Consider the following 25173-nt stretch of genomic DNA (forward strand, 5'->3'; position numbering starts at 1 on the left):
TTGCAGAGCATTGGCTGTGACGACTACCTAGGCTCCGACAAAGTCGTGGACAAATGCGGGGTGTGCGGAGGCGATAACACGGGCTGCCAGGTCGTGTCAGGTGTGTTTAAGCATGCCCTCACCAGCCTGGGCTACCACCGAGTTGTGGAGATTCCCCAAGGAGCCACAAAGATCAACATCACCGAGATGTACAAGAGCAACAACTATTTGGGTAAGCTTGGCTTTTTTCCCAGAGGAAACCATCTGTCCTTCTCAGATGCTTTATTCCTTCCAGGATGGTGACACTGCAGTGTCCCGAGGTCCGAGGGCACATAGAAGGTGTCACTGGAGAATGCCAAAGCACCACCTGTGTCCCCTTGAAATGAGACAGAGAAAGTAAGAAGGTCTTTCTTGGAAGGAAACGTTTAGTACCTACATGTTTAAACCAACCTTTGTTCCTTCCAAGAGAAATAATGTTGTGAAATTGAGAATGGTCCGCTTTGTTTCTCTGAGATGAGGCAAGATCTTTGAAAAGCCCAGAGATCCGCCAGTCTTTTTCTGTTGGAATTTCAGGGGGACGGGGCAGTCGATCATCCTGTCCAGATTCTCACTCTGCAGGGATCTAAGGCAAAAGCCGTTTTTCTCTTCTTTCTGCTTCATCAGCCTGGGGCAACAGTATGTGTGCATCTTCGAGACAGCTGCAGAACCCCTCAACGATCATTTGGGGCAATATCATCAATACTGGGAGACCATTTTTAACCCATCTTCCCACAAATGGAGATATTTGTTGAGTTTTCCTTCTGGGTTTCTGGCTGATTTTATGCCAGCAAATCAGGTCCTGCAAGTTAATTTTTAGCAATTCTAATTCATGTAAACATGGACTAATCAGTTAACAAAATAATATAAGGAAAGCAATTTTTAAAAATCATTTGATGAATAGCAATATACATTTTTATTCTTTAATTAGTTACCTAACAGGAATTTAAATAGCACAGACTATGTGCCAGACATTATTCTTGGTGCTTTACAGGTATTAATTCATTGAACCCTCTCAAAGCCCTGGGGGATAGGAGCTATTCCCCTCCCCATTTCATACACAAGATGACAGGCACAGGGCATTTATCTAATTTGACAAAGTCGCAGCAAGGAAGAGGTGGAGTTGGAATTCAAATCCAGGCAGTCTGTCTCCAAGCATCTACCAAGTAATAATACCTATGAGCAGTTCTGGTTCACCAGGCAGTAGTCAATGGCTGCAGCAACTGAGAGAGCATGAATTTTACATATTTCAAATACCACGATCACCCCAGAAGATAACTCCAAACCTGAGAACTCCAGATACTGCAGCTTGTCCTTCTCCACCCGGGCAAATGCATCTAAAATTAGTTTCCTTTGGTTTTATTGGTGGGAGGAGGAAGGGATGGCAAATGGGACTCAGAAATAAATCCAATTAAAGTGGAAAAACTGTTACATCTGCTCTGGCAAACCCAGAAGCCACCAAAGTAGCAATAAGCCTAGGTTCCCTGTGAGCAGTTTGTTGCATTATTTTTATTTGCAAAAAAAAATAGTCTTTTTGTCTCCTTTCTTTCATACTATTAAAAGGACAAATCTTCGTAAATATTCTGTTCCTAGAATGGAAAACATTCTTCAAGGGATTATTTTAAGTGTGATTGTGTTCAAATGCACCAACAATGCCACTTTTTATGAGCTTTGAGTAGTTTTTAGTACTTTCCCTGGATCGAATTAGTTCTAACCAGTAAGTGGTTTTTAAGCTGTGCCTTCTGAAGTCAAAATAGATAACCTGGGAGAATATCTACCAGCTGTCTGAATGGAAGCTACTCTCAGAGTCCCAGTGTTTTCATCTAGAATCTTGCTCTTATAAGTATTCATGAGAATCCATAGGATAACAAATATTCAGGACCCCACAGAGCCCCTGGGACTTGTTAGCAGTTGACAGATGTTCAATCTATTTCTTCAGAGAGCTTGTCAGTATGTCCAAGCTTCATGGAAATAAATTCCATGAAAGTGAAAGTTGCTCAGTCGTGTCCGACTCTCTGCGACCCCATGGACCTTACAGTCCATGGGATTCTCCAGGCCAGAATACTGGAGTGGGTAGCCATTCCCTTCTCCAGGGGATCTTCCCAACCCAGGGATCGAACCCAGGTCTCCCGCATTGCAGGTGGATTCTTCACCAGCTGAGCTACAAGAGAAGCCCAAGAATACTGGAGTGGGTAGCCTATTCCTTCTCCAGGAGATCTTCCTGACCCAGGAATCGAACCCGGGTCTCCTGCATTGCAGGTGGATTCTTTGCCGACTGAGCCACAGTAATTTCCTAAAAAAGATGAAGAGGAGGCAGAGGAGGATGTGAGTACCCAGAATCAGTGGAAGGATGATTCAGAAAATCAAGTACAACTTCCTATGGCCAGTGACCAGTGGGGTGTGTGAGAAATCCAGCCCATGGCAGTATTACATGATGCCACATGGGCAGAGTGGGAGAGCAGAGACAGAAGAGCAGATGGGAGTGAAAGAAGTTTCCAGAGGTGATGAACAGGGGCTTGTGTTTATGGCACTTAAGCATCCCTTAGGACATAGCTGCATCACTCAAGAGGCTCTTTCGTCTTCTTCTTTCCTTTTTATTGAGATTTAATTTGCCTCCCATAAAATTAATTCTTTTAAAATGCACAGTGGAGGGGATGGTCTTTTTCTCATCACAGGTATTCTCTTAATCTATTCCACTTATTCTACTAAATTTCCTGTTCTGTGAAGTCTATATATTTTAAAAGTTAAATTGCATGCAATTGTTTGAGATTATGTGTAAGCTATTAGAGCACAGTTCTGTCTAGCTATTTTTGAATTTTTCAAAGATTATATTTCACAATTCACATTTTCAAACACTGAAACATCTTTCAAAGAGTTATATGGGAAGGTTCTCCACAATTTTCCAAGTAACGATGTTTTGTTTTGTTTGTTTTGTTTTGTGACTTCTACCTGTGTAAACTGTATTTTGTACAAAAATTTAACTTGATGCACAAAATTGAGTAGGCTTTCTGCATACATTTGTTCTGCAGAGGAGGCAACTTAGAGGAAAGGAATAGATCAGATGCTTTTAAAAATTGTACAACTTTAACAAGCTTTTTTCAGTTGCCCTATTGTTTTCCTGAATGGCCTATAGTTATTTGTAATAAAAATCAGACATGCCTTGTGAAATACTTTGAATTTTTTAAATGACTGGATCTCCAGACTTGATAGAGATAGACACTAGATTTCCATGAAAACAGAAGGACCTGCATTATTAGTGCTGAAGAAGATGGTTTAACCACCTCATTTTTAAAGGGTTTTTGAAAACCCACAATATTTAAATGACTTATTCTAAGCTGTTTACTTAGTTAATAATAGTAATTGTACTATATGTATAGTACTTTAGTTGTCAAGTGTTTTTACATGTATGGTCTTCTGACTTTTAAAACTGGACATTCTTTACTTTGCTTGCTTCACAAAAGATGAAGTTACAATTATTGAATTATTGAATTACAATGTGAAAGGTGAAATTTAAAACTCAAAAACTTTGGAGAAATGTCTATTCAGGTCTTTGCCTATTTTTCAATTGGGTCTTTTGGTTTTCTTAATATTGAGTTGTATGAGCTAGTAATATATTTTGGATATTAATCCCTTATTGGTCATATCATTTGCAAATATTTTCAATCAGTTGTCTTTTTGTTTCCTTGATGGTTTTCTTTGCTGTGCAAAAGCTTTAATGTTTAGTAAGGTCCCATTTGTTTTCTATTGTTTTTGTTTCTTTTGCCTTAGGAGACAGATTCTAAAAATATTACTAGTATTTGTGTCAAAGAGTATTCTGCCTATGTTTTCTTTTAGGCGTTTTATGGTTCCCGGTCTTAAAGGTCTTTAATCCATTTTGAGTTTACTTTTGCATATGGTGTGAGAAAATATTCTAGTTTCATTCTTTTACATAGTTGTCTTTTTGAAGAGACTGTCTTTTCCACCATTGCATATTCTTGTCTCCTTTGTCATAGATTTTGTTGTTGTTGTTGTTCAGCCACTAAGTAGTGTCCAACTTTTTGTGACCCTATGGACTGCGGCATGCCATGCTTCCCTGTCCTTCAACATCTCCTAGAGTTTGTTCAAACTCATGTCCATTGAATCAGTGATGCCATCCAACCATCTCATCCTTTGCTGTGCCCTTCTCTTCCTATCTTCAATTTTTCCCAGCATCAGCGTCTTTTCCAATGAGTCAGCTCTTCACGTCAGTTGGCCAAAGAATTAGAGCTTCAGCTTCAGCATCAGTCCTTCCAGTGATTATTCAGGGTTGGTTGCCTTTAGGATTGACTGGTTTGATCTCCTTGCTGTCCAAGGGACCAGGACCGCAATTTGAAAGCATCAGTTCTTCAGTGCTCAGCCTTCTTTATGATCCAACTCACATCTGTACATGACTACTGGAAAAACCATAGCTTTGACTATACAGACCTTTGTTGGCACAGCGATATCTCTGCTTTTTAATATGCTGTCAAAGTTTGTCATAGCTTTTCTTTCAAGGAGCAAGCATCTTTCAATTTCATGGCTGCAGTCACCATCCACAGTGATTTTGGAGCCCAAGAAAACAAAATCTGTCACTCTTTCCCGTATTTTCCCCCATATATTTGCCATGAAGTGATGGGACCGGATCCCATGATCTTCATTTTTTAAATGTCAAGTTTTAAACCAGCTTTTTCACTCTCCTCTTTCACTTTCATCAAGAATGACCTCTTTAGTTCCTCTTCACTTTCTGCCATTAGTGTGGTATCATCTTCATATCTGAGCTTGTTGATATTTCTCCTGGCAGTCTTGATTCCAATTTGAGCTTCATCCAGCCTGGCATTTCACATGATGTATTCTGCATATAAGTTAAATAAGCAGAGTGACAATATACAGCCTCCACACAGTCAAAGGCTTTAGTGTAATCAATGAAGCAGAAGCAGATGTTTTTTCTGGAATTCCCTTGTTTTTTCTATGATCCAATGATACTGGCAATTTGATCTCTGGTTCCTGTATTTAGAAAAATACAGCTTGTGCATCTGGAATTTCTTGGTTCATGTACTGTTACAGCCTAGCTTGAAGGATTTTGAGCATTACCTTTTTAGCTTGTGAAATGAGTGCAATTGTGCAGTCATTTGAACATTCTTTGGCATTGCCTTTCTTTGGGATTGCAATGAAATTGACCTTTTCCAGTCCTGTGGCCACTGCTGAGTTTTCCAAACTTGCTGGCATATTGAGTACAGCACTTTCAAAGCATCATCTGTTAGGATTTGAAATAGCTCAACTGGAATTCCATCACCTCCACTAGCTTGTTTGTAGTAATGCTTCCTAAGGCCCACCTGACTTCGCATTCCAGGTATCTGGCTCTAGGTGAGTGATCACACCATCGTGGTTATCTGGGTCATGAAGATATTTTTTGTATGGTTCTTCTGTGTATCCTTGCCACCTCTTTTTAATATCTTCTGCTTCTGTTAGGTCCAAACCTTTTCTGTCCTTTATTATGCCCATCTTTGCTTGAAATGTTCCCTTGGTATCTCTAGTTTTCTTGAGGAGATCTCTAGTCTTTCCCATTCTTTTGTTTTTCTCTATTTCTTTGCGTTGTTCACTTAAGAAGGCTTTCTTATCTCTCCTTGCTGTTTTTTGGAACTCTGCATTCAGATGGATATATCTTTCCTTTTCTCTTTTGCCTTTTGCTTCTCTTCTTTTCTCAGCTAATTGTAAGGCCTTCTCAGACAACCATTTTGCCTTTTTGCATTTCTTTTTCTTGGGGATGGTTTTGATCACCACCTCCTATATAATGTTATGAACCTCTGTCCACAGTTCTTCAGGCACTCTGTCTATCAGATCTAATCCCTTGAATCTATTTGTCGCTTCCACTGTATAATCATAAGGGATTTGATTTAGGTCATACCTGAATGGCCTAGTGGTTTTCCCTACTTTCCTCAATTACAGAGAAAAAAACAAGTGGTTACCAGTGGAGAGAGGGAAGCAGAAGGGCCAAGATAGGGGTATGGGATCAAGAGATACAAACTACTATGTATAAAATAAATAAGCAACAAGGATATAATTGTACAGCACAGGGAATATAGCCAGTATTTTATGGTAACTTTATATGGAGTATAGTCGTAAAAATATCGAATCACTATTGAACATTTAGAACTAGTGTAATGTTGTAAATCAACTATATTTCAATTTTAAAAAATTGAAAACATCACAAAAGGGATTTCCCTGGAAGTCCAGTGATTAAGATATCATGCTTCTATTGCAGGGGGTATGGGTTCAATCCCTGGTCAGAGAACTAAGATTCTGCATGCCTCATGGTGTGGCCAAAAAGCTTCACAGAAGAAAGAGTCTTATATATCAAAAACTTTGGCTGATACCTAAATAGTGATGGTGTATTCAACCTGACTGAGTTTATGGCTAATGTTGGTTTGGTCATCAGAGCTGGATCTGCTGGACTCAGATTCTGAAAGCTTGTGTTCTTGCCCTGTTCCTGCCATAACTTGCAACAGGAACTGGCCCATGTGCAGCTGGGAGTACAGGCCAGCTCAGCATCTCAAGATGCTTACTATTTCTCTGAACAAAGCTGGAGAAATCATAACCTTTAATGACACATAGATTTTAGGAGATAGGATGTGTATCTGTCTTATTTTAGGTTGGAAACCAATGAAGTTCTACAGAATTGAGCTCCGCTTTTCAGTATTTATTTGAATTTTTCACGTGCTCCAAAATATAAACTAGCTGGTGGATTACAGATTCCTAGATCTTGGGTTTTTTTTTTTTTTTTTTCATGGAAAATACTTTACAACCAATTGTAAGCTATGTAGTCTCTTTTTCCACTTGAGTTATTCTGAACCCTGCTCTTTGGAAATAAAAAGTTAAATCTAATTTTATTAAAATGATTGACATTTTATATTACTTGCCTCTTCCTTAATAAGATGTTGTGAAATTATTTTAGCTGAAATATCAAAGTTTGGCATAGTTCAGCAAGCTCAGTTTACTAATGTCATTATGTAACAGTTAAGAAATCAGACATAAAAGCATACCAAGCAAAAATTGATTCTACAGGACATGTTCTATCTGCCAACATCTTACATTGTCTTAGAGCCTTAGAAGGGATTTTTTGAAGATTTAGAAGCTTTTAAAAATAAACTGCCAATATCTTTACTTTTAAGCATGTTTTCTTAAAAGTTTTAAAACAGTGAAATAGGGGTCAGCATTATAAAAGTCAAGTATCGTGGATCATCTGTAACTTGCACACCTTTATTTAATTTATTAGTTGAGCAGCTTTCCACATGGGAAAGACTAGAGTATGTAAATAATGTGATACATCACCTTGGTATGACACCCATGTCACCTTTGTATGACAGTTAACTTCAAAGATTTACTCATATACATTGTAAAAATTTTGAAAAATACACACAGTATCGGGCAAAAAGATGAAATTCCTTCTCCATGCCAATCTCACACTTGATCCGCTGGTTTCAACGTAAAGACGGAGATGAAGGACCACTCTTAACAGTTTAGTGTATACCCTCCAGTCCTCTGCGGAAGTGCAAATAAATATATATTTTCTAAAATTGATATTATATATGCTTTCTTCAATTTGCTTCTTTATTTTCATGTTATATCATGATATCTTTTCTTATCACTACATATAAAGCTAATTCATTATTTTTTTAATGAAGAGCATTCCATACAATAGATGCAACCTAACTTATTTCAGAATTTTCCTACTGAGGGATGTTTAGACTGTCTCCAGCTCTAATATTGCAAATAATGCTTTTGATTTGTGGTTCAAGATGACAAACTGAGTGCATGAGTTTTTTCCCCTCCTCCCAAGATTTTTCAAAATGAGAGTAAAGGAATAAGAGAGGGTGTAACCTATAACCACCCCAAAAATGGGGGGGCATCTATTACACGATTTTAGCAAATTTCTGTAACAGAGTCTCAAAAGTAAGCGGAAGAGAGTTCACTAACAGAGCAGAGGAAGTCACAGCCTAGGTAGCAGAGGGAACTGTGATGGGGGGCGGGGTGCTGACCTGCATGCAGAGCCCCATGAGCCTGTGAATCTGGGAGACAGCAAATAAAATCAAGGGTGGGAGGGGAGAACGGGGCGGCAAAACAAGGAAATAGTGAAAAACCCTGTTATGTGAACAGGCACGCCAGCACACACATTTTGGATACCCTGGCATCCAAAAGGATATGGGCAGAAGACTTGGTGCTCCAAGACCTCAGTATTCATTCTGGAATGAGAAGAGGGGCTGCTTAGGGACTGGTGCCCCATCTCCTAGAACGTGGCCTATTAACAAGCTTGGCCAATGTATACAGGGTTCTCAGGCAGCTTCCCACTGCTTTTGTCTTTAATATCAATGGATAAATTGAAAATAACACAAATGGACAGTTTTTAAAAGCCCATAGCCTGAAAATCTAAGATAAATAACTGAAAAAGATGTTTTAGAAGAAAACAGCAAATTTTTGGAGAAGAAAATTTGAAGAAAGCTTCTCTAACATGTAATGCTTTCATGGATATCCTAATACGTGTGTCATTTCATAGTACATAAATATTTCTGTAGGATAGACCCCTAGAAATAGAATTTGTAGATCAGATGGAATGAACACTTAAAACTGTGAAAGATAAAGCAATATTCCTCTCCATATTTACTTGTACCAAGTTATACCCCCACCAAAAGTTCATGAAAGAACCCTTTCTCTACATCTTTACCAACACTGAATATTATGAACATACTTAATTTTCAAGGCTTCCCTGATGGCTCATTGGTAAAGAATCCACCTGCCAATGCAGGAGACATGGGTTCAATCCCTGGGTCAGGAAGATCCCCTGGAGAAGGCGGTGGCAACCCACTCCAGTATTCTTGCCTGGGAAATCTCATGAACAGAAGAGCATGGCAGCCTACAGTCCATGGAATCGCAAAGAGTCGGACACAACTTAGTGACTAAACAACACTCAATTTTTAGTGTATATTTTTTAATTTTCATTTCCCTGACCACTCATTTTTGTTATTTGTAGTCTGATGTATTTGATATGAATTGTGTTTGTAGTGTTCTTACTGATTTTAAGAATTCATATATGTTATGAGTAATAACCATTCTCTTCGTGTATGTTTATTAGTCTTTATCTTGTGTTTCAACTCTGTGTATGATATCAGTTGTTGTTGTTGTTGTTGTTGTTGTTGTTCAGTCACTAAGTCCTGTCCAACTCTTTGCAACCCCAGGACTGCAGCACGCCAGGCTTCCCTGTCCTTCACCATCTCCCAGAGCTTATTCAAACTCATGTCCATTGAGTCCGTGATGCCATCCAACCATCTCATCCTCTCTCGCCCCCTTCTCCTCCTGCCTTCTATCTCTCCCAGCATCAGGGTCTTTTCCAATGAGGCAGCTCTTCGAATCAGGTGGCCAAAGTATTGGCACTTCAACTTCAGCATCAGTCCTTCCAATAAATATTCAGGACTGATTTCCTTTAGGGTTGACTGGTTTGATCTCCTTGCTGTCCAAGGGACTCTCAAGAATCTTCTCCAACACCACAGTTCAAAAGCATCAATTCTTCAGCACTCAGCCTTCCTTATGGTCCAACTCTCACATCTGTACATGACTACTGGAAAAATCATAGTTTGACTATACAGGCCTTTGTTGGCAAAGTGATGTCTCTGCTTTTTAATATGCTGTCTAGGTTGGTCATAGCTTTTCTTCCAAGGAGCAAGCGTCTTTTAATTTCATGGCTGTAGTCACCATCTGCAGTAATTTTGGAGCCCCAAAAAATAAAGTCTGTCACTGTTTCCATTGTTTTCCCATCCATTTGCCATGAAGTGATGGGACCAGATGCCATGATCTTAGTTTTCTGAATGTTGAGATTTAAGCCAGCTTTTTCACTGTCCTCTTTCACCTTCATCAAGAGGCTCTTTAGTTCTTCGCTTTCTGCCATAAGCATGTTGTCATGATATCAGTTATTCTGTGGAGAAAATTTTAGTCTATTTTTAGCCAAATCTATCAATCATCTTTTTATGGCTAGTGGGTTTTGTCTTACACAGGAAAACCTGTCCACTCCAACATTATAAACTATTCTCTCATATTTTCTCCTATTACCTTTAGATTAATTTTTTATATTTAAATGTTTGCTCCATCTGGAATTAATTTGGGGTTTAGTGTGAGGTTGGGATCTGTCTTTTTCCAAATATATAGACAGTGGTCCCAACACTGCTGTTTAAATTTCCCTCAGTAATTTGAAAGGACACCTCTGCCATTATTAAATTAAAACATCTGTAGATATACCTGTGAATTCTCAACTCAGGTCTGTTGATCTATTTGTCGCTTCCTGCTGTACTACCATATCTTTTTCATTGCTGTAATTTCATGTTTTATGTTTTTGTAGGTCAACTCTCTGTCTCCTTCCAAGTGCTTTATGTTTTCCTACATTTTCTTGGGTCTTCTTGTACATTTGTTCTACATACACTTTATAAATCAATTTGTCAAAACCTATAAAACTTCTGTTGAGATTTTAATTTAAAGTGTAATAAACTTATGGACTAATTTGAAGAAGAAGAAATTGTCTTCACAATATTGACTTTTTTGATTCAGGTGCATAGTATATCTCCCCATTTTTTATTCTTTATTAAAATGTCTTTTTCTAGACTTTGCTTATGTTTTATAGGTTTATTCCTAAGCAATTTTATAGTTTTTGCTAATATGGGTTAAGATCTTTATTTCCATTACATTTCCAATTAGTCATGATAGTGCATATTAAATCACCTTATTTTATGTATTTATTTTATACCTGTATACTTTGCTAGACTCTTCACAATCTTCAAAGTCTTTCAATTATTTAATGTGTTTTTTCCAGGTAGAAAATAATATTAATGTTATCTTCCCTTGAATTATTCTACCTCCTATTTCCTTCCTATGTTGTTGCACTTAGAGACTTAGGCCTCTAAAAACTTTTGGAATACTCATACTAATGGAGGACTTCTTTATCATGTTTCTGACAATGAGAATGTTTCTAATAGATGTTTGCTAAAGATTCTGATGGATACCTCTCATCAAAGTAAGAATTTTATATAAGTAACTAACTTTTAAGAACTTACATTGTCACTTGCCCTTATTTTTTTGTTGTTGTTTTTTTTTTCTAAAAAAAACTCTTTGCGACGCCTTGGACTGTAGCCCACCAGGCTCCTCTGTCCATGGAATTCTCTAGGCAAGAACGTAAGGAGAGCCGTGCCCTCCTCCAGAGGATCTTCCTGACCCAGGGATCAAACCTGGGTCTCCCGCATTGCCTGCAGATTCTTTACTGTCAATGCCACAAGGGATGCCTTGTCAATTTATATTTATCAAGTTAATGAATATTTGCTTATTGTAGGTACATTGTGAGTCCTTGGTGGCTCAGATGGTAAAGAATCTGCCTGCAGTGCAGGAGACCCAGGTTTGATCCCTGGGTTGGGAAGATCCCCTGGAGGAAGGCATGGCAACCCACTCCAATATTCTTGCCTGGAGAATTCCGTGGACAGAAGAGCCTGGCAGGCTACAGTCCATAGGATTGCAAAGAACATGACTGAAGCAACTTTGCTCATGGACAAGTGGTGACAGAGAGTAAACGCAAAACCACTATCTCTTTGAGTTGTTCAGTTGCTAACTTATGTCCAACTCTTTGCAATCCCATAAACTGTAACATGCCAGGCTTCCCTGTCCTTCACTATCTCCTGGGGTTTGCCCAAACTCATGTCCATTGAGTTGGTAATGCCACCCAACTATCTCATCCTCTGTTGTCTGCTTCTCCCCCTCTCCTACCCTCAATTTTTCCCAGCATCAGGGTCTTTTCCATTGAATCCATTCTTTGCATCAGGTGGCCAAAATATTGGAGCTTCAGCTTTAGCAACAGTCTTTCCAGTGAACATTCAGAGTTGATTTCCCTTAGGATTGACTGACTTTATCTCCTTGCTGTCCAAGGGACCCTCAGGATTCTTCTCCAGCACCACAGTTCGAAAGCATCAACTTTTCAGTGCTCAGCCTTCTTTATGGTCCTATTCTCACATCCATATATGACTACTGGGAAAACCATAGCTTTGACTATATGGACTTTTGTCCCCAAAGTGATGTCTCTGCTTTTTAATATGCTGTCTAGGTTTGTCATAGCTTTTCTTCCAAGGAGCAAGTGACTTTCAGTTTCATGGCTGCATTTACCGTCTGCATGATTTTGGAGCCCAAGAAAATAAAATCTGTCACTGTTTCCACTTTTTCCCTATCTCTCTCTTAGAGTTATGTAAGGATTCAATAGGCTAATAAACATAAAGCATCTGGCATGGCAAGAGCTTAATTCATATTTTCCTTTAATTCATATTTTCCCTTCCTTATCCCAAGGTTCCAGTATTTATCAATGACTGCTTAACAAAACTCTTCTTTTTCTTTTAACAGCTAAATAGAAAACAGCCTTCTCTCTCACCCACTGCCTGAAGCCTCTAGGATTATGTTGACTCAAGTGTAAAAATTTGTATCTTTCTTCTTAGACATCAAAAGCCTACCTGATGTAACTTAATCGCTCTATTTGAGTGTCCTTCTGTGCTCCCTGTCAGCTGTCTCTCTAGGAGTAATTCCTTCTTCCCAACAGAACAAAAACAGGAACACCAGTGAACATGTGTGTTCAGCATCTCCCCTGTGATGATCTCATTCTAATCAGAAAATGATTTCTGTTAAGCCCACAGATAATAGAAAGCAAACATGGTTACCAGGGGGAGAAAGGGAAGGGAATATATAAAATAAACAACAGGGACTTACTGTATAGCACAGGGAACTGTAGTCAGTATTTTGTAACAACCTATAAGGGAAAAGGGCTTCCCTGGTGGCTCAGGTGGTAAAGAATCCATCTGCAATGTGGGAGACCTGGGTTCGATCCCTGGGTGAGGAAGATTCCCTGGAGAAGGAAGTGGCAACCCACTCTAGTATTCTTGCCTGGAGACTTCCATGGATAGAGGAGCCTGGTGGGCTACAGTGCATGGGGTCACAAAGAGTCGGACACGACTGAGCAACTTTCACTTTCACTATAAGGGAAAAGGCTCTGGAAAAGAATATATATATATACACACATACATATATGTGTGTGTGTGTATATATATATATATATATATATAACTGAATCACTTTGCTATATACCTGAAACTAACACAACTTTGTAAATCAACTATACTCCAATAAAAAGCAGAGAAAATGGTTTCTTTGCTGGATAAACTTAGAATCACGTATTTACTCCTTGAACCTCCACCTCAGACTGCATCCAGTACTTCGAGTGATGTTTCTCTGCTCTTGTTCTTGTGTCACCCTCAGTTTTTTTTGTTTTTTGGGTTTTTTTGGCCTCACCTCATGGTATGTGATAACTTAGCTCCCCAACCAGGGATCAAGTTGGAAGCACACCTTCTGCACTGGAAGCACAGAGTCTTAACCGCTGGACCACCAGGGAAGTCCCTGTCATCTCCAGTTCTTGACTTTGTCTTCCATTCAGTTCAGCCTTGGACTGAAATTGCCCTTTGCAAAGCTACCATTTCTGACTGGGCTGCTTTTGGACAAGTTTGTTAATGTTTCTGATATGCCATTTCCTCACAAGTAAAACAGAGAAACAGGTCCAAATGGGATGTATGTAAAATACCCAGCATCTTAGAGGTACTTGGTAACTGTTAGTTTTTTCATCTCCTTAAGTTAGTGGTTCTCACTCTGGCTGCACACTGGAGTCACAGGAGGTATAGTATTTGAGGTCTGTTTGAAATATGTCAATGCCTTGTTCCCACCTGCAGATCTAGTGGATCTGGGGCACAACTTGGGTATCAGGATTTTTAAGCTCCTGCATGATTCCAGTGTCCTTTCAGGGTAAAAGACCATTTCCCTATCCAGTGGGTCTCAACTGAAGGGCTAGGTTGCCCCCACCCCCATACCCATACACGTGGTAATATCTAGAGACATATTTTTTTTCGCTGTGTTGGGTCTTTGTTGCTGCATGCAGGCTTTTTTAGTTGCAGAGAGTGGGGGCTACTCTCTAGTTGCAGTGCAGGGCCTCCTCATTGCAGTGGCTTCTCTTGTTGCAGAGTACAGGCTCTAGGACATGCAGGCTTCAGTAGCTGTGCAGCATATGGGCTCAGTAGTTGCAGCTCACAGGCTCTAGAGCACAGGCTTAGTAATTGTGGTGCATGGGCTTTGTTGCTTCACAGCATATGGGATCTTCCCAGACCCGGGATCAAACCCATGTCCCCTGCATTGTAAGGTGGATTCTTAACCACTGGACCACCAGGGAAACACTGGAGATGTCTTTGATTGTTACAACTTGAGTAACATTGGAGGTTGCTACTGACATCTGGTAAAGAGAGGCCAGGGATGCTGCTAAGCATCATACAGTGCAAGGAGAGCCCCATAGCAAAGAATTATCCAGCCCCAAATGTCAATAGTGCTGAGATGAGAAGCCCTGACCAGTGTGATCCCTAGGATCCCTTTTGATCCTGAAGTTTCATGAGTCCCTTCTTTCAGAATGTTGTCTTAATGATAATAAATGTCTAAGGTGCTGTTGGAAAGACTGTTATATCTACCATTATGTTTGCATTTGTCAGTTCACTCTGAATTCTTAGTTCCCAATCCAAACCCACTCCTTCAGTTTACCTTCAATCTTTCACTCAGTCAGTTGGCAGCAGGCCCCTGGGTTACATCCCTGGCAACAGAAATTCCAGCTTAGTGCAGCTTCCTACAGCCTGCCTTTCTGGTATTTGTAGTCCTTGCTTACTTTCTTAATACATGGCAGAAGAATAAAAGGTAAAAAGAAAAGCAAAGAGAGATTTTTCCTTTGGATTCCCATAGGACTTTGATCATATCTCCAGTTTGGCACTCACTGTATTTTATTTTATTGTAATTTATCTGTTTATATGTCTGTGTTCTCCCTGTATACTCCTTGAAGACGGGCAGACCAGACTCAGACATTCCTTCCCTGGAGTACCCTCCTGGTGCCAGCAGCTGGGACAAATCTCTTGTGCTGTGCAGCCCATTTTGGAGTTTTATGCTCAGGCACCCTTAACCCACCTTGATCACGCCTATGGTCACCATTATGGTGATCACACCTTAGACCACCTTCATGACCTCACATGTGGCAGGGGTCCACAACCTCTGGGATCTGTTGCCTGACAATCAGAAGTGAAGCTGATGTGATAATAATAGAAGTAAAGTCCCCAGTAAATATAACGTGTTGGAATTATCCCAAAACCATCCCCCTGACTTCGACGTCAAAGCCTTTGACTGTGTGGATCACAACAAACTACGGAAAATTCTTAAAGAGATGAGAATACCAGACCACCTGACCTGCCTCCTGAGAAATCTGTATGCAGGTCAGGAAGCAACAGTTAGAACCAGACATGGAACAACAAACTGGTTCCAAATCGGGAAAGGAGTACGTCAAGGCTGTATATTGTCACTCTGCTTACTTAAATTATATACAGAGTACATCATGCGAAATGCCAGGCTGGATGAAGCACAAGCTGGAGTCAAGATTGCTGGGAGAAATATGAATAACCTCAGATATGCAGATGACACCACCCTTATGGCAGAAAGTGAAGAACTAAAGAGCCTCTTGATGAAAGTGAAAGAGGAGAGTGAAAAAGTTGGCTTAAAACTCAACTTTCAGAAAACTAAGATCATGGCATCCGGTCCCATCACTTTATGGCAAATAGATGGGAAAACAGTGGCAACAGTGACAGACTTTATTTTGGGGGGCTCTAAAATCACTGCAGATGGTGACTGCAGCCATGAAATTAAAAGATGCTTGCTCCTTGGAAGAAAAGTTCTGACCAACCTAGACAGCATATTAAAAAGCAGAGACATTACTTTGCCAACAAAGGTCCGTCTAGTCAAGGCTATGGTTTTTCCAGTAGTCATGTATGGATGTGAGAGTTTGACTATAAAGAAAACTGAGTGCAGAAGAATTGAAGCTTTTGAACTGTGGTGTTGGAGAAGACTCTTGAGAGTCCCTTGGACTGCAAGGAGATCCCAACAGTCCATCCTAAAGGAAATCAATCCTGAATATTCATTGGAAGGACTGATACTAAAGCTGAAACTCTAATATTTTGGCCATCTGATGCAAAGAACTGACTCATTGGAAAAGACCCTGATACTGGGAAAGATTGAAGGCTGGAGGAGAAGGAGATGACAGAGGGTGAGATAGTTGGATGGCATCACCGACTCTATGGACATAAGTTTGAGTAAGTTCTGGGAGATGGTGAAGGACAGCCAAGTCTGGCATGCTGCAGTCCATGGGATGGCAAAGAGTCAGACAAAACTGAGCGACTGAACTGATCCCCCTGACCTCATCCGTGGAAAAATTGTCTTCCATGAAACCAGTCCTTGGTGCCAAAAAGGTTGGAGACCGCTGGAATGGTATTGGAGTCCTATGTTACTCGTCGACTAGAAGAGTCCTGGGTCTGCCTCCTGCGTGTAATTCAGCACTTATGGAGTGGTTGACTGGGGATGGGTCCTACTAGCATCCGCATTTAGCACCCAGGACACTAAGCTCAACCTGGTGGAGGGACCTGCTGAGGGGAACAGTTTGTGAGTGGTGGAGTCAGGTCTCAAATCCAGGCTTAGTCTTTGTTCATGACCCACATTCTGTGTATATGCCCATGGCCACTGGCAAGAAAAATGTGACTGGGGAGTGGGAAGGACCTGTGCCCTTCTTCCTCCCCCTTCTCCCATTAGAAGAAGGATATATTCTAATTCCTCACAGCCTTTTGTCCCCTCCACACTGTTCTATCCCTACCTTACTATTACTCCAAACCTTATTGACATTGTCTGGTCTACCTTCATGTTGGAAATTCTTAGACTAGCTTGCCAGAGTTCTGTCTTAGTCACTAGACTTTCACCATCCACCTCAACAGAGTTCTTCTGAAACTAATATCTAGAAGAACGTCCAGCTCTTAAGCAGTATTGAACATTTTGGAGAAATAAAGCATTGTGTAGTTTTCTTCCCTTTAAAAAAATTATATATAAAATATATATAAACATAAAATTTATTGTTTTAACAATTTTAATACTTCAGGGCTATTAAGTACATTCATGATTTTGTACAACTATCACCACTATCAGAACTTTTTCATCATCCCTAAAACTATACCTAATAAATAATAATTCCCCACTTGCCCCTATTTCAAACCCCTGGTAACTTCTACTTTCTGTCTCATAAATCTTAGAAATTCTACTTTCTGTCTCATAAATTTTCCTATTCTAGGTACATCATACAAGTGGAGTCATAGACTATCTGTCCTTTTGTGTCTGGATTATTTCACTTAGCATAATGTTGTCAAGGTTCATCCATGTTGTAGCATGTGTCAGAAATTTATTCCTTTTTATGTAGCTACCACACTTTTTTATCCACTCATCTGTTGATCAACAGTTGGGTCTTTTCCACCTTTTGGCTATTGTGAATAATGCTATTGTGTTTAGTCCCTACTTTCATTTCTTTTGGGTATATACTTAGGAGTGGAATTGCTGTATCATATGGTAATTCTGTGTTTAACTTTCTAAGGAGCTGCACAATTCTTTTCCACAGTGGCTGCACCCTTTTCTATTCTCACCAGCAACACATGAGAGTCTCAGTTTCTCCACCTCCTCGCCAACATTTCAAGTGTGTTTTTAAAAGAGTATTTAAGCAGGGAGAAACATGGTCTGTCCTCAAGCATCAAGAAAGGATGCTGAGATGGGCTTTATGACCTCTTTCAGTTACCTGTTATAGGTAGTGGCAGCCCCAGGTAACATCTGAATGATGTCCTGGCCCATGGCTGGATGTTCCTCATCTATACTGGCACAAGAGAAGGTGGTCCTCAAACATTTGGATTTATATTTGGACTCAGTTCTTGCCTTCTCTTCGGCAGCAGTCTTTTATGATTCCTGTCCAAAACCAAACCCTTACCAAAGATCCCATGCCAGAGAGACTGTGGAAAGATGCTGTTATTTGTTTGAGCACTCCTGGACTTAATTTTACATTACGTACTTTCCACCTGGTGTCTGACAGCATGCTTCCCTCGATTTAGGAAAGCTCTGATGTCCTTGCATCTGTTTACGTGAGCTTTCTTGTAATTTTTATAGTCGCTCTGCCTTGAAAATCTTTCAGAGACACTGGAATCAAGTGAAATCCACTGTGCTCCACCTCCTTATGCTGCTTGTGTTTTCACATTTTCTGCTTTTACTGTCTGGAAATGTAAGACTAAATTTGCCTGTTTGTACTTGGATTTGCCTTTTGTTTTGTGGGGAAGAGTTAAGCTGTGATATGTTTTTGCTTTTAATTGTATCATCTGTCTCAGACATATGCAAAGCACCCACACCTGCTTTTTTGCACCTAATGGGATTCTTTCCTGAAATGCAGGAAACAGCTGTTGAGGGGCTGGCTCTTAGATTTTTATGAAAGTGGTTTGACAGCCCTGTCTCTGAAGGGAGAATGACATTCTCTCCCAGACATTCTCTCTCCAGACAGCATCTTCAGCAGGGCTGCTAATCACTTCCAGGTCTTATACCTGGATTAGGGTAATAGCTCAGAACCCATTATCTGTGCGTCCAGCATGGACAAAGCTGTCCTCAATCGATCTACTCTCTTAACCCAGTTGGAAGTGCCTCTGAGCTTTCCCTCTTTGAATCAAAGTCTGGCTTTTGAGGATGTGTTAGATCACTGATCTTCCACATTAGAGAATTAATATGAGTTAAGCCTCAAGAAGAAATTTCTAAAGCTTAAACTACATTTAATAAATATAGTTGATTTCAGGAAAGAGAAGTGACAGCCAAGACAAAGAACAACTTCCAGACTTTCTTAACCAGCAGCTGGGGCTGCCCACGCTTTGCTGCTCGGTGGTCAGTGCTCTTTTCTGGAGGCCCTCTGCTTTCTCTCAAGAGCTAAAGCTTCAGAAATGGGAAATCTGCCTCCTAGGATGGGCCCCCTCTTCCCTCCAGGAGAAACTAAGCACGCTCCTCTCATTAAGCAGAACTCCAGTCCTATTCTGCTCTTCCTTTACACATTTCATTCTTGCTAATAAACCCCTGAAGGTTGAGCTCTGAAGACTAGCTGCTTTTCTCCTGCTAGGGGCAGGCTGCCTTTGCTAGCTATAATCCAGCTATTTTAGCCAAGCTTCAACAGCTCTTAGAACTTTCTGCATCTCCTAATTCTACTGAATCCTTTTCCAAAGCCAGACACTATTCCTTGAATTATAATCATACAGATGTCAGAGTGGGAGAAGTACACTGTTCCTGTCTGAAAGTTGATATTCATGTTCCTAAGAAAGTATACATAGCCCCTACTCCTCCAGCTTCTTTTGTCACACTGATATTTATTTTGCTTTGGGGGCAAAATTTGTCTCCTTGATCAGTATTTATTCCTCCCTTAATCTAGTAATTCTGTAATCTGACTAAGTAAAACAATGCTCTTCTTGGGACTTGATATTCATTGCAGCTGCCCTGTGCAGTGCCTTGCAGAGATATGAAGTTGTGATCCCTGCCCCCAGAATGTGCCTGCATGTTAAGTCCCTTCAGTTGTGTCCAACTCTTTGCAATATGATGGACTGTAGCCCACCAGGCTCCTCTGTCCATAGCATTTTTCAGGCAAGAATACTGGAGTGGGTTGCCATGCCTTTCTCCAGAGGATCTTCCCAACCCAGGCACTGAATCCTCTTCTCTTATGTCTGCTGCATTGGCTTGGGCAGACAGGTTCTTTAGTGCTAGCACCACCTGGAAAGCCTCACTTACAGTCTGTTTGAGATTCCTTTGAAGATTTTTGAGACTCAGCGCTATAGGAGTGCAAAGGATGGAGAAATTACTTCTAACAGGATAAACTGAGGAGGAACATGGGGAGATGGCATTTAAGCTGGGTTTTTAGGGCAGAGGGTGGCAACCTTTGGGGCTGAAAGTGTCATTTAGTAAATATTTTAGGCTCTGCAAGACTTTCGGTCTCAGCTAGAACTACTTTGCCATCATAGTGAGAAAGCAGCCATGAACAATATGTAAATGAGCAGCTGTGGCTATGTTCCAAGAAAACTTGATTTACAAAAAAGACGGTAACCAAATTTGGTCTCCCTGCTGTAGTTTGCCAACCCCTGTTTTATAGGCTAGATAGGGCTTTATCATGGGCTTCCCTGGTGGCTCAGACAGTAACGAATCTGCCTGCATTGCGGGAGACCTGGGTTCAATCCCTGGGTTGGGAAGATCCCCTGGAGGAATGCATGGCAACCCACTCCAATATTCTTGCTCGGAGAATTCCCATGGGCAGAGGAGCCTGGCGGGTTGCAGTCCATGGGGTTGCAAAGAACGACTAAGCACAGCATAGGGTTTTATCAAAAGAAATAGGAGAAAGAACATTTCAGTCCAAAGCATGAGCTAAGGTTCAGAGAAGAAGGTAATATGACGCATGTCTGGACATAGTATAAGTAAGGATGGCCTTGAATTTGAGGCTGTAATTGTAGGATAAGGCCAGACCATGGAAGACTTTTCATCCCAGACTCCATCCGTTGGATGAATCTTTGGGCAGATCTCGGCCACTGAAGATGTGGGGCTGGAGGAGGGTTGTGACAGAATCATGCCTCACTTTAAAGGCATTTTTTGGCAGTAGTAGGGAAGGAGGAGAACGGAAAGCAAGCATTTCAGAAAGGCCAAATCTATACCAAGAGTCTGAGGACAGGATATGACTAGTAAACAAAGTATTGGTGTGTATCAGTGGGCTCCATAACTCCAAACAATAAACTGAAGCTTAGAAAGCCAGTTTGTGTATGTGTGTCTTTAATCAGTAACTATAAGTGTCTCATTATACAAAAACATAATATCCACAAACCATTGCTAGATCCTGGAATGATAAAGTGCATTTGCCATTTGGAATGATCTGGAACAAACGAGAGTAGAAGGAACAGATGAGTAATTTCAAGAAGTGAAAATTTAAGAGATCAATCCTACTTATAAAAGAGGAGTTGGGGACAATATACTAAGGGAAATCTAAGCTGCATTGAAGAGAAGCTAAGTCTCTTTTCTTGTCTCTAAAACAGCACTCTTGAAACATCAGTTCAGTTCAGTTCAATCGCTCAGTCGTGTCCGACTCTTTGCGACCCCATGAATCGCAGCACGCCAGGCCTCTCTGTCCATCACCAACTCCCGGAGTCCACCCAAACCTATGTCCATCGAGTCGGTGATGCCATCCAACCATCTCATCCTCTGTCGTCCCCTTCTCCTCCTGCCCCCAATCCTACCCAGCATTAGGGTCTTTTCCAATGAGTCAACCCTTCGCATGAGGTGGCCAAAGTATTGGAGTTTCAGCTTCAACATCAGTCCTTCCAATGAACACCCAGGATTGATCTCCTTTAGGATGGATTGATTGGATCTCCTTGCAGTCCAAGGGACTCTCAAGAGTCTTCTCCAACAACACAGTTCAAAAGCATCAATTCTTCGGCGCTCAGCTTTCTTCACCATCCAACTCTCACATCCATACATGACCACTGGAAAAACCATAGCCTTGACTAGACGGACTTTTGTTGGCAAAGTAATGTCTCTGCTTTTAAATATGCTATCTAGGTTGGCCATAACCTTCCTTCCAAGGAGTAAGCGTCTTTTAATTTCATGGCTGCAATCACCATCAGCAGTGATTCTGGAGCCCCCAAAAATAAAGTCTGACACTGTTTCCACTGTTTCCCCATCTATTTGCCATGAAGTGATGGGACCAGATGCCATGATCTTAGTTTTCTGAACGTTGAGCTTTAAGCCAACTTTTTCACTCTCCTCTTTCACCTTCATCAAGAGGCTCTTTAGTTCTTCTTCACTTTCTGCCGTAAGGGTGGTGTCATCCGCATATCTGAGGTTATTGATATTTCTCCCGGCAATCTTGATTCCAGCTTGTGTTTCTTCCAGCCCAGCATTTCTCATGATGTACTCTGCATATCAGTTAAATAAGCAGGGTGACAATATACAGCCTTGACATACTCCTTTTCCTATTTGGAACCAGTCTGTTGTTCCATGTCCAGTTCTAACTGTTGCTTCCTGACCTGCATACGGGTTTCTCAAGAGACAAGTCAGATGGTCTGGTATTCCCATCTCTTTCAGAATTTTCCACAGTTTATTGTGAGCCACACAATAACATAGCCCAGTCTTTATTCCTTGGTGGTGAGTTCTAGGAATGCCGAAGCCTAATGGTTACCTAGTTCTTTATCCATGCCAATCACCTAATCCTCACAGCAGCTTCTCATCAGGCAGCAAAGATCCTGTCCCCATCCCTCATTAATGCTTTCCTTAAATGGAATTCCTCTATTTTCAATTATCCTTCACAAATCATATATCCAGTGCCTGCCTGCATGCTAAGCCACTTCAGTCATGTCTGACTCTGAGATTCTTTGGACTGTAGCCTGCCAGTCTCCTCTGTCCATGGGATTTTCCAGGCAAGAATACTAGAGTGAGTTGCCATGCCTTCCTCTAGGGGATCTTCCCAACCCAGGGATCCAACCTGAAACTCTTATGTCTCCTGCATTGGCAGGTGAGTCCTTTACCACTAGCACCACCTAGGAAGCCCCATATATCACATAAATTTCCAAAATTGCTGCAAGAAGACCAATATTAACCCTAAGATAAATTGTTATTAGTTCAGTAGAAATTTGTTCATCAAAAAAAACTAACAAGATTTTTTTCTAAATGAATGCTCCACATTGTGGTTAGCCTTTCCTTTACTTACAAACATGAGAATGGCTTAGACTAACTTGGAATTTTCAGAAACATTCATAGTTACCAGTTCCACTGGCATAAGTACACAAAATATAAAGTCTCAAACATTTCAATATGAACAGAATTTTACAGGTTGTACAATGCGAAATTTGAGCTCTATAGCCTTCAGTCAGTTGCTTGATCTCCCCATGTACCATTTTGTTTATCTTTAAAATGAGTGGACAATAATGCTTATCTTATAGGGTCTCGTGGAAGATTAAGTAAGACACTACCAATAAAGCATTCATCACAGTGGCTGACACAACATATGTATTCGACAAGTATCAGATGTTGTTATTACTATTTTTATTGTTACTATTATACAAACTAGTCCAGAATTACATGGTTATAGGCCCACATATTTGTGCTTTGAAAGTTTGTCTGAATAATAAATAACTCTTCCACAAGCAAAGACTTTTTCTAACAATACCAAGCCCATAGTGAAATCAAAGTTTTCAGCACATGCTTTTATAACTGACAGTAAATTAGATCTTAAGGGCTGTTTGGATTGTATCCAGGCCGTGTGATGTCTCCTTTTAGAGCTCATTGAGTTGAGGCATTACCACGGTGTTCACAGATGCAGTCAAAAGTTGATCAACACTTATATTTAAGGTCTGAGCAGGGATCAGGGATTGGGCTTTTAGATGTTCTGCTTTTAATATGAATACTGACTTTCTATTTTGTGATGTTTTAAAAATGTTCAACCATGTCACAGAGACCCATGGAAATTTCTGCTGTGAACAATTCTGTGTCTCTCATAGAAACATAAACTTCAGTGCTGGTCAATGTGGGGACTCTCGGAGCCTTTACCACACAGACCCTTCCTGAAAGTGTGAAAAATGAAAGTTAAAGTTGCTCAGTTGTGTCCGACTCTTTGCAACCCCATGGATTATACAGTCCATGGAGTTCTCCAGGCCAGAATACTGGAGTGGGTAGCCTTTCCCATCTCCAGAGGATCTTCCCAATCCAGGGATCTAACCCAGGTCTCCCACATTGCAAGTGGATTCTTTACCAACTGAGCTATCAAGGAATCCTAACAGACTTGTTTCATCCCAAGACCTTCATGGACCTGCTTAATTGACTAAAATGTGGCTCAATGGTAAAATGTCTGCCTGCCAATGCAGGAGACACAGGAGCCATGGGTTCAATCCCTGGGTCAGGAAGATCCCCTTGAGGAGGAAATGGCAACTCACTCCAGAATTCTTGCCTGGAAAATCCCACACACAGAGGAGCCTGGAGGGCTACAATCCATGGGATCACAAAAGAATCAGAAACGACTGAGCAACTGAGGACAGATAAGTTTAACTTTTCAACACAGACCTTTATTCCCTCTTCTCAAAACAAAAATGGAAAAGAAATACATGTTTAAGGACAGAAAGCCTGACTTCTGACCAGAGCCATCAGCTGGCCTAGCACTTATTTATTTGTTAAATAAGCATTTTATTGAAGTGCTAAGTATAAATATATAGGAAAAGCCCTTAGTTCAAATTTGTACAGCTTTGATGAATTTTCACCAAGTGAACCCACTCGTGTAACTAGTACCCAGATCAGGAAATAGGACGTTATTGGCATTCCAGGAGCCCCTTCTGGCCCCACCCCACCCCCAGTCACTAATCCCCCTACTTCCGAAAGGAACTGCTACTTTTACTATTAACATCCCAAATTAGTTTTGTCTGTTTTCAAAAAGCCTTATACATTGATAAATATGGAAAATACAGCATATACTCTTTTATATATGGCTTGGGGGCAGAGAGATCTAAACATTGTTACAACTTGACTTGGAGAATAGTATAAAATGCGATTATAGGTTTTTTCCTCATATTTAGCCAATTTTCCAACCCAACATTTTGGATAACTTATTTACTTAACATTGGAATACTTAGAATGTGCTACATCCTCATATTTATCCTAGGCCTATTTCACGAGTGCTTGTTCTGTTCCATTTATCTGTCAAATAAATTCTGTACCACATTTTGACTATTGCAGCTTTAAAATGTGATTTAACATTTGGCATGGCAAGTCTCTCTTCTTTTGCTTCTTGGGGTCGCACAGAGTCGGACACGGCTGAAGCGACTTAGCAGCAGCAGCAGCAGCAACAATATTTAAGATATCTGGGTGAACTGCCCTGGCAGTCCAGTGGTTAGAGCATCACCTTCCAATTCAGGGGGTACGAGTTTCATTCCTGGTCGAGGAGCTAAGATCCCACATGCTTCACGGCCAAAAAGCCAAAACATGGAATGGAAGCAACATTGTAACAAATTTAATAAAGATTTTAAAAATGATCCACGTCAAAACAAAAAAGAACTTAAAAAAAAGAGCGATAATCTAGGATGTTTGTATTCCAGGTGAGTTTTGGAATCCTTTTTTTTATCACATTCAAAAAATGCTGTTGATATTTTCTTGGGATTGTGTTAAATCCACTCAGTA

The 25173-nt window shown here is 40.5% G+C and overlaps 1 protein-coding gene across 5 annotated transcripts in view; it reads left to right on the top strand.

Annotated features, from left to right (window-relative positions):
* Positions 1-25173, top strand: part of THSD4 (thrombospondin type 1 domain containing 4) — a 635320-nt gene that overhangs the window by 532850 nt on the left and 77297 nt on the right. For all 5 annotated transcript variants that reach the window (XM_081506213.1, XM_081506214.1, XM_081506215.1 and 2 more), the window contains one exon: positions 7-211. In XM_081506213.1, the coding sequence (XP_081362339.1) occupies positions 7-211 (205 nt within the window). The remainder of the gene's footprint in view (positions 1-6; positions 212-25173) is intronic.

Source organism: Giraffa tippelskirchi, chromosome 7, assembly GCF_054371585.1.
Source record: "Giraffa tippelskirchi isolate mGirTip1 chromosome 7, T2T-mGirTip1v1.2.pri, whole genome shotgun sequence".
NCBI classification, from domain to species: Eukaryota; Metazoa; Chordata; class Mammalia; order Artiodactyla; family Giraffidae; genus Giraffa; species Giraffa tippelskirchi.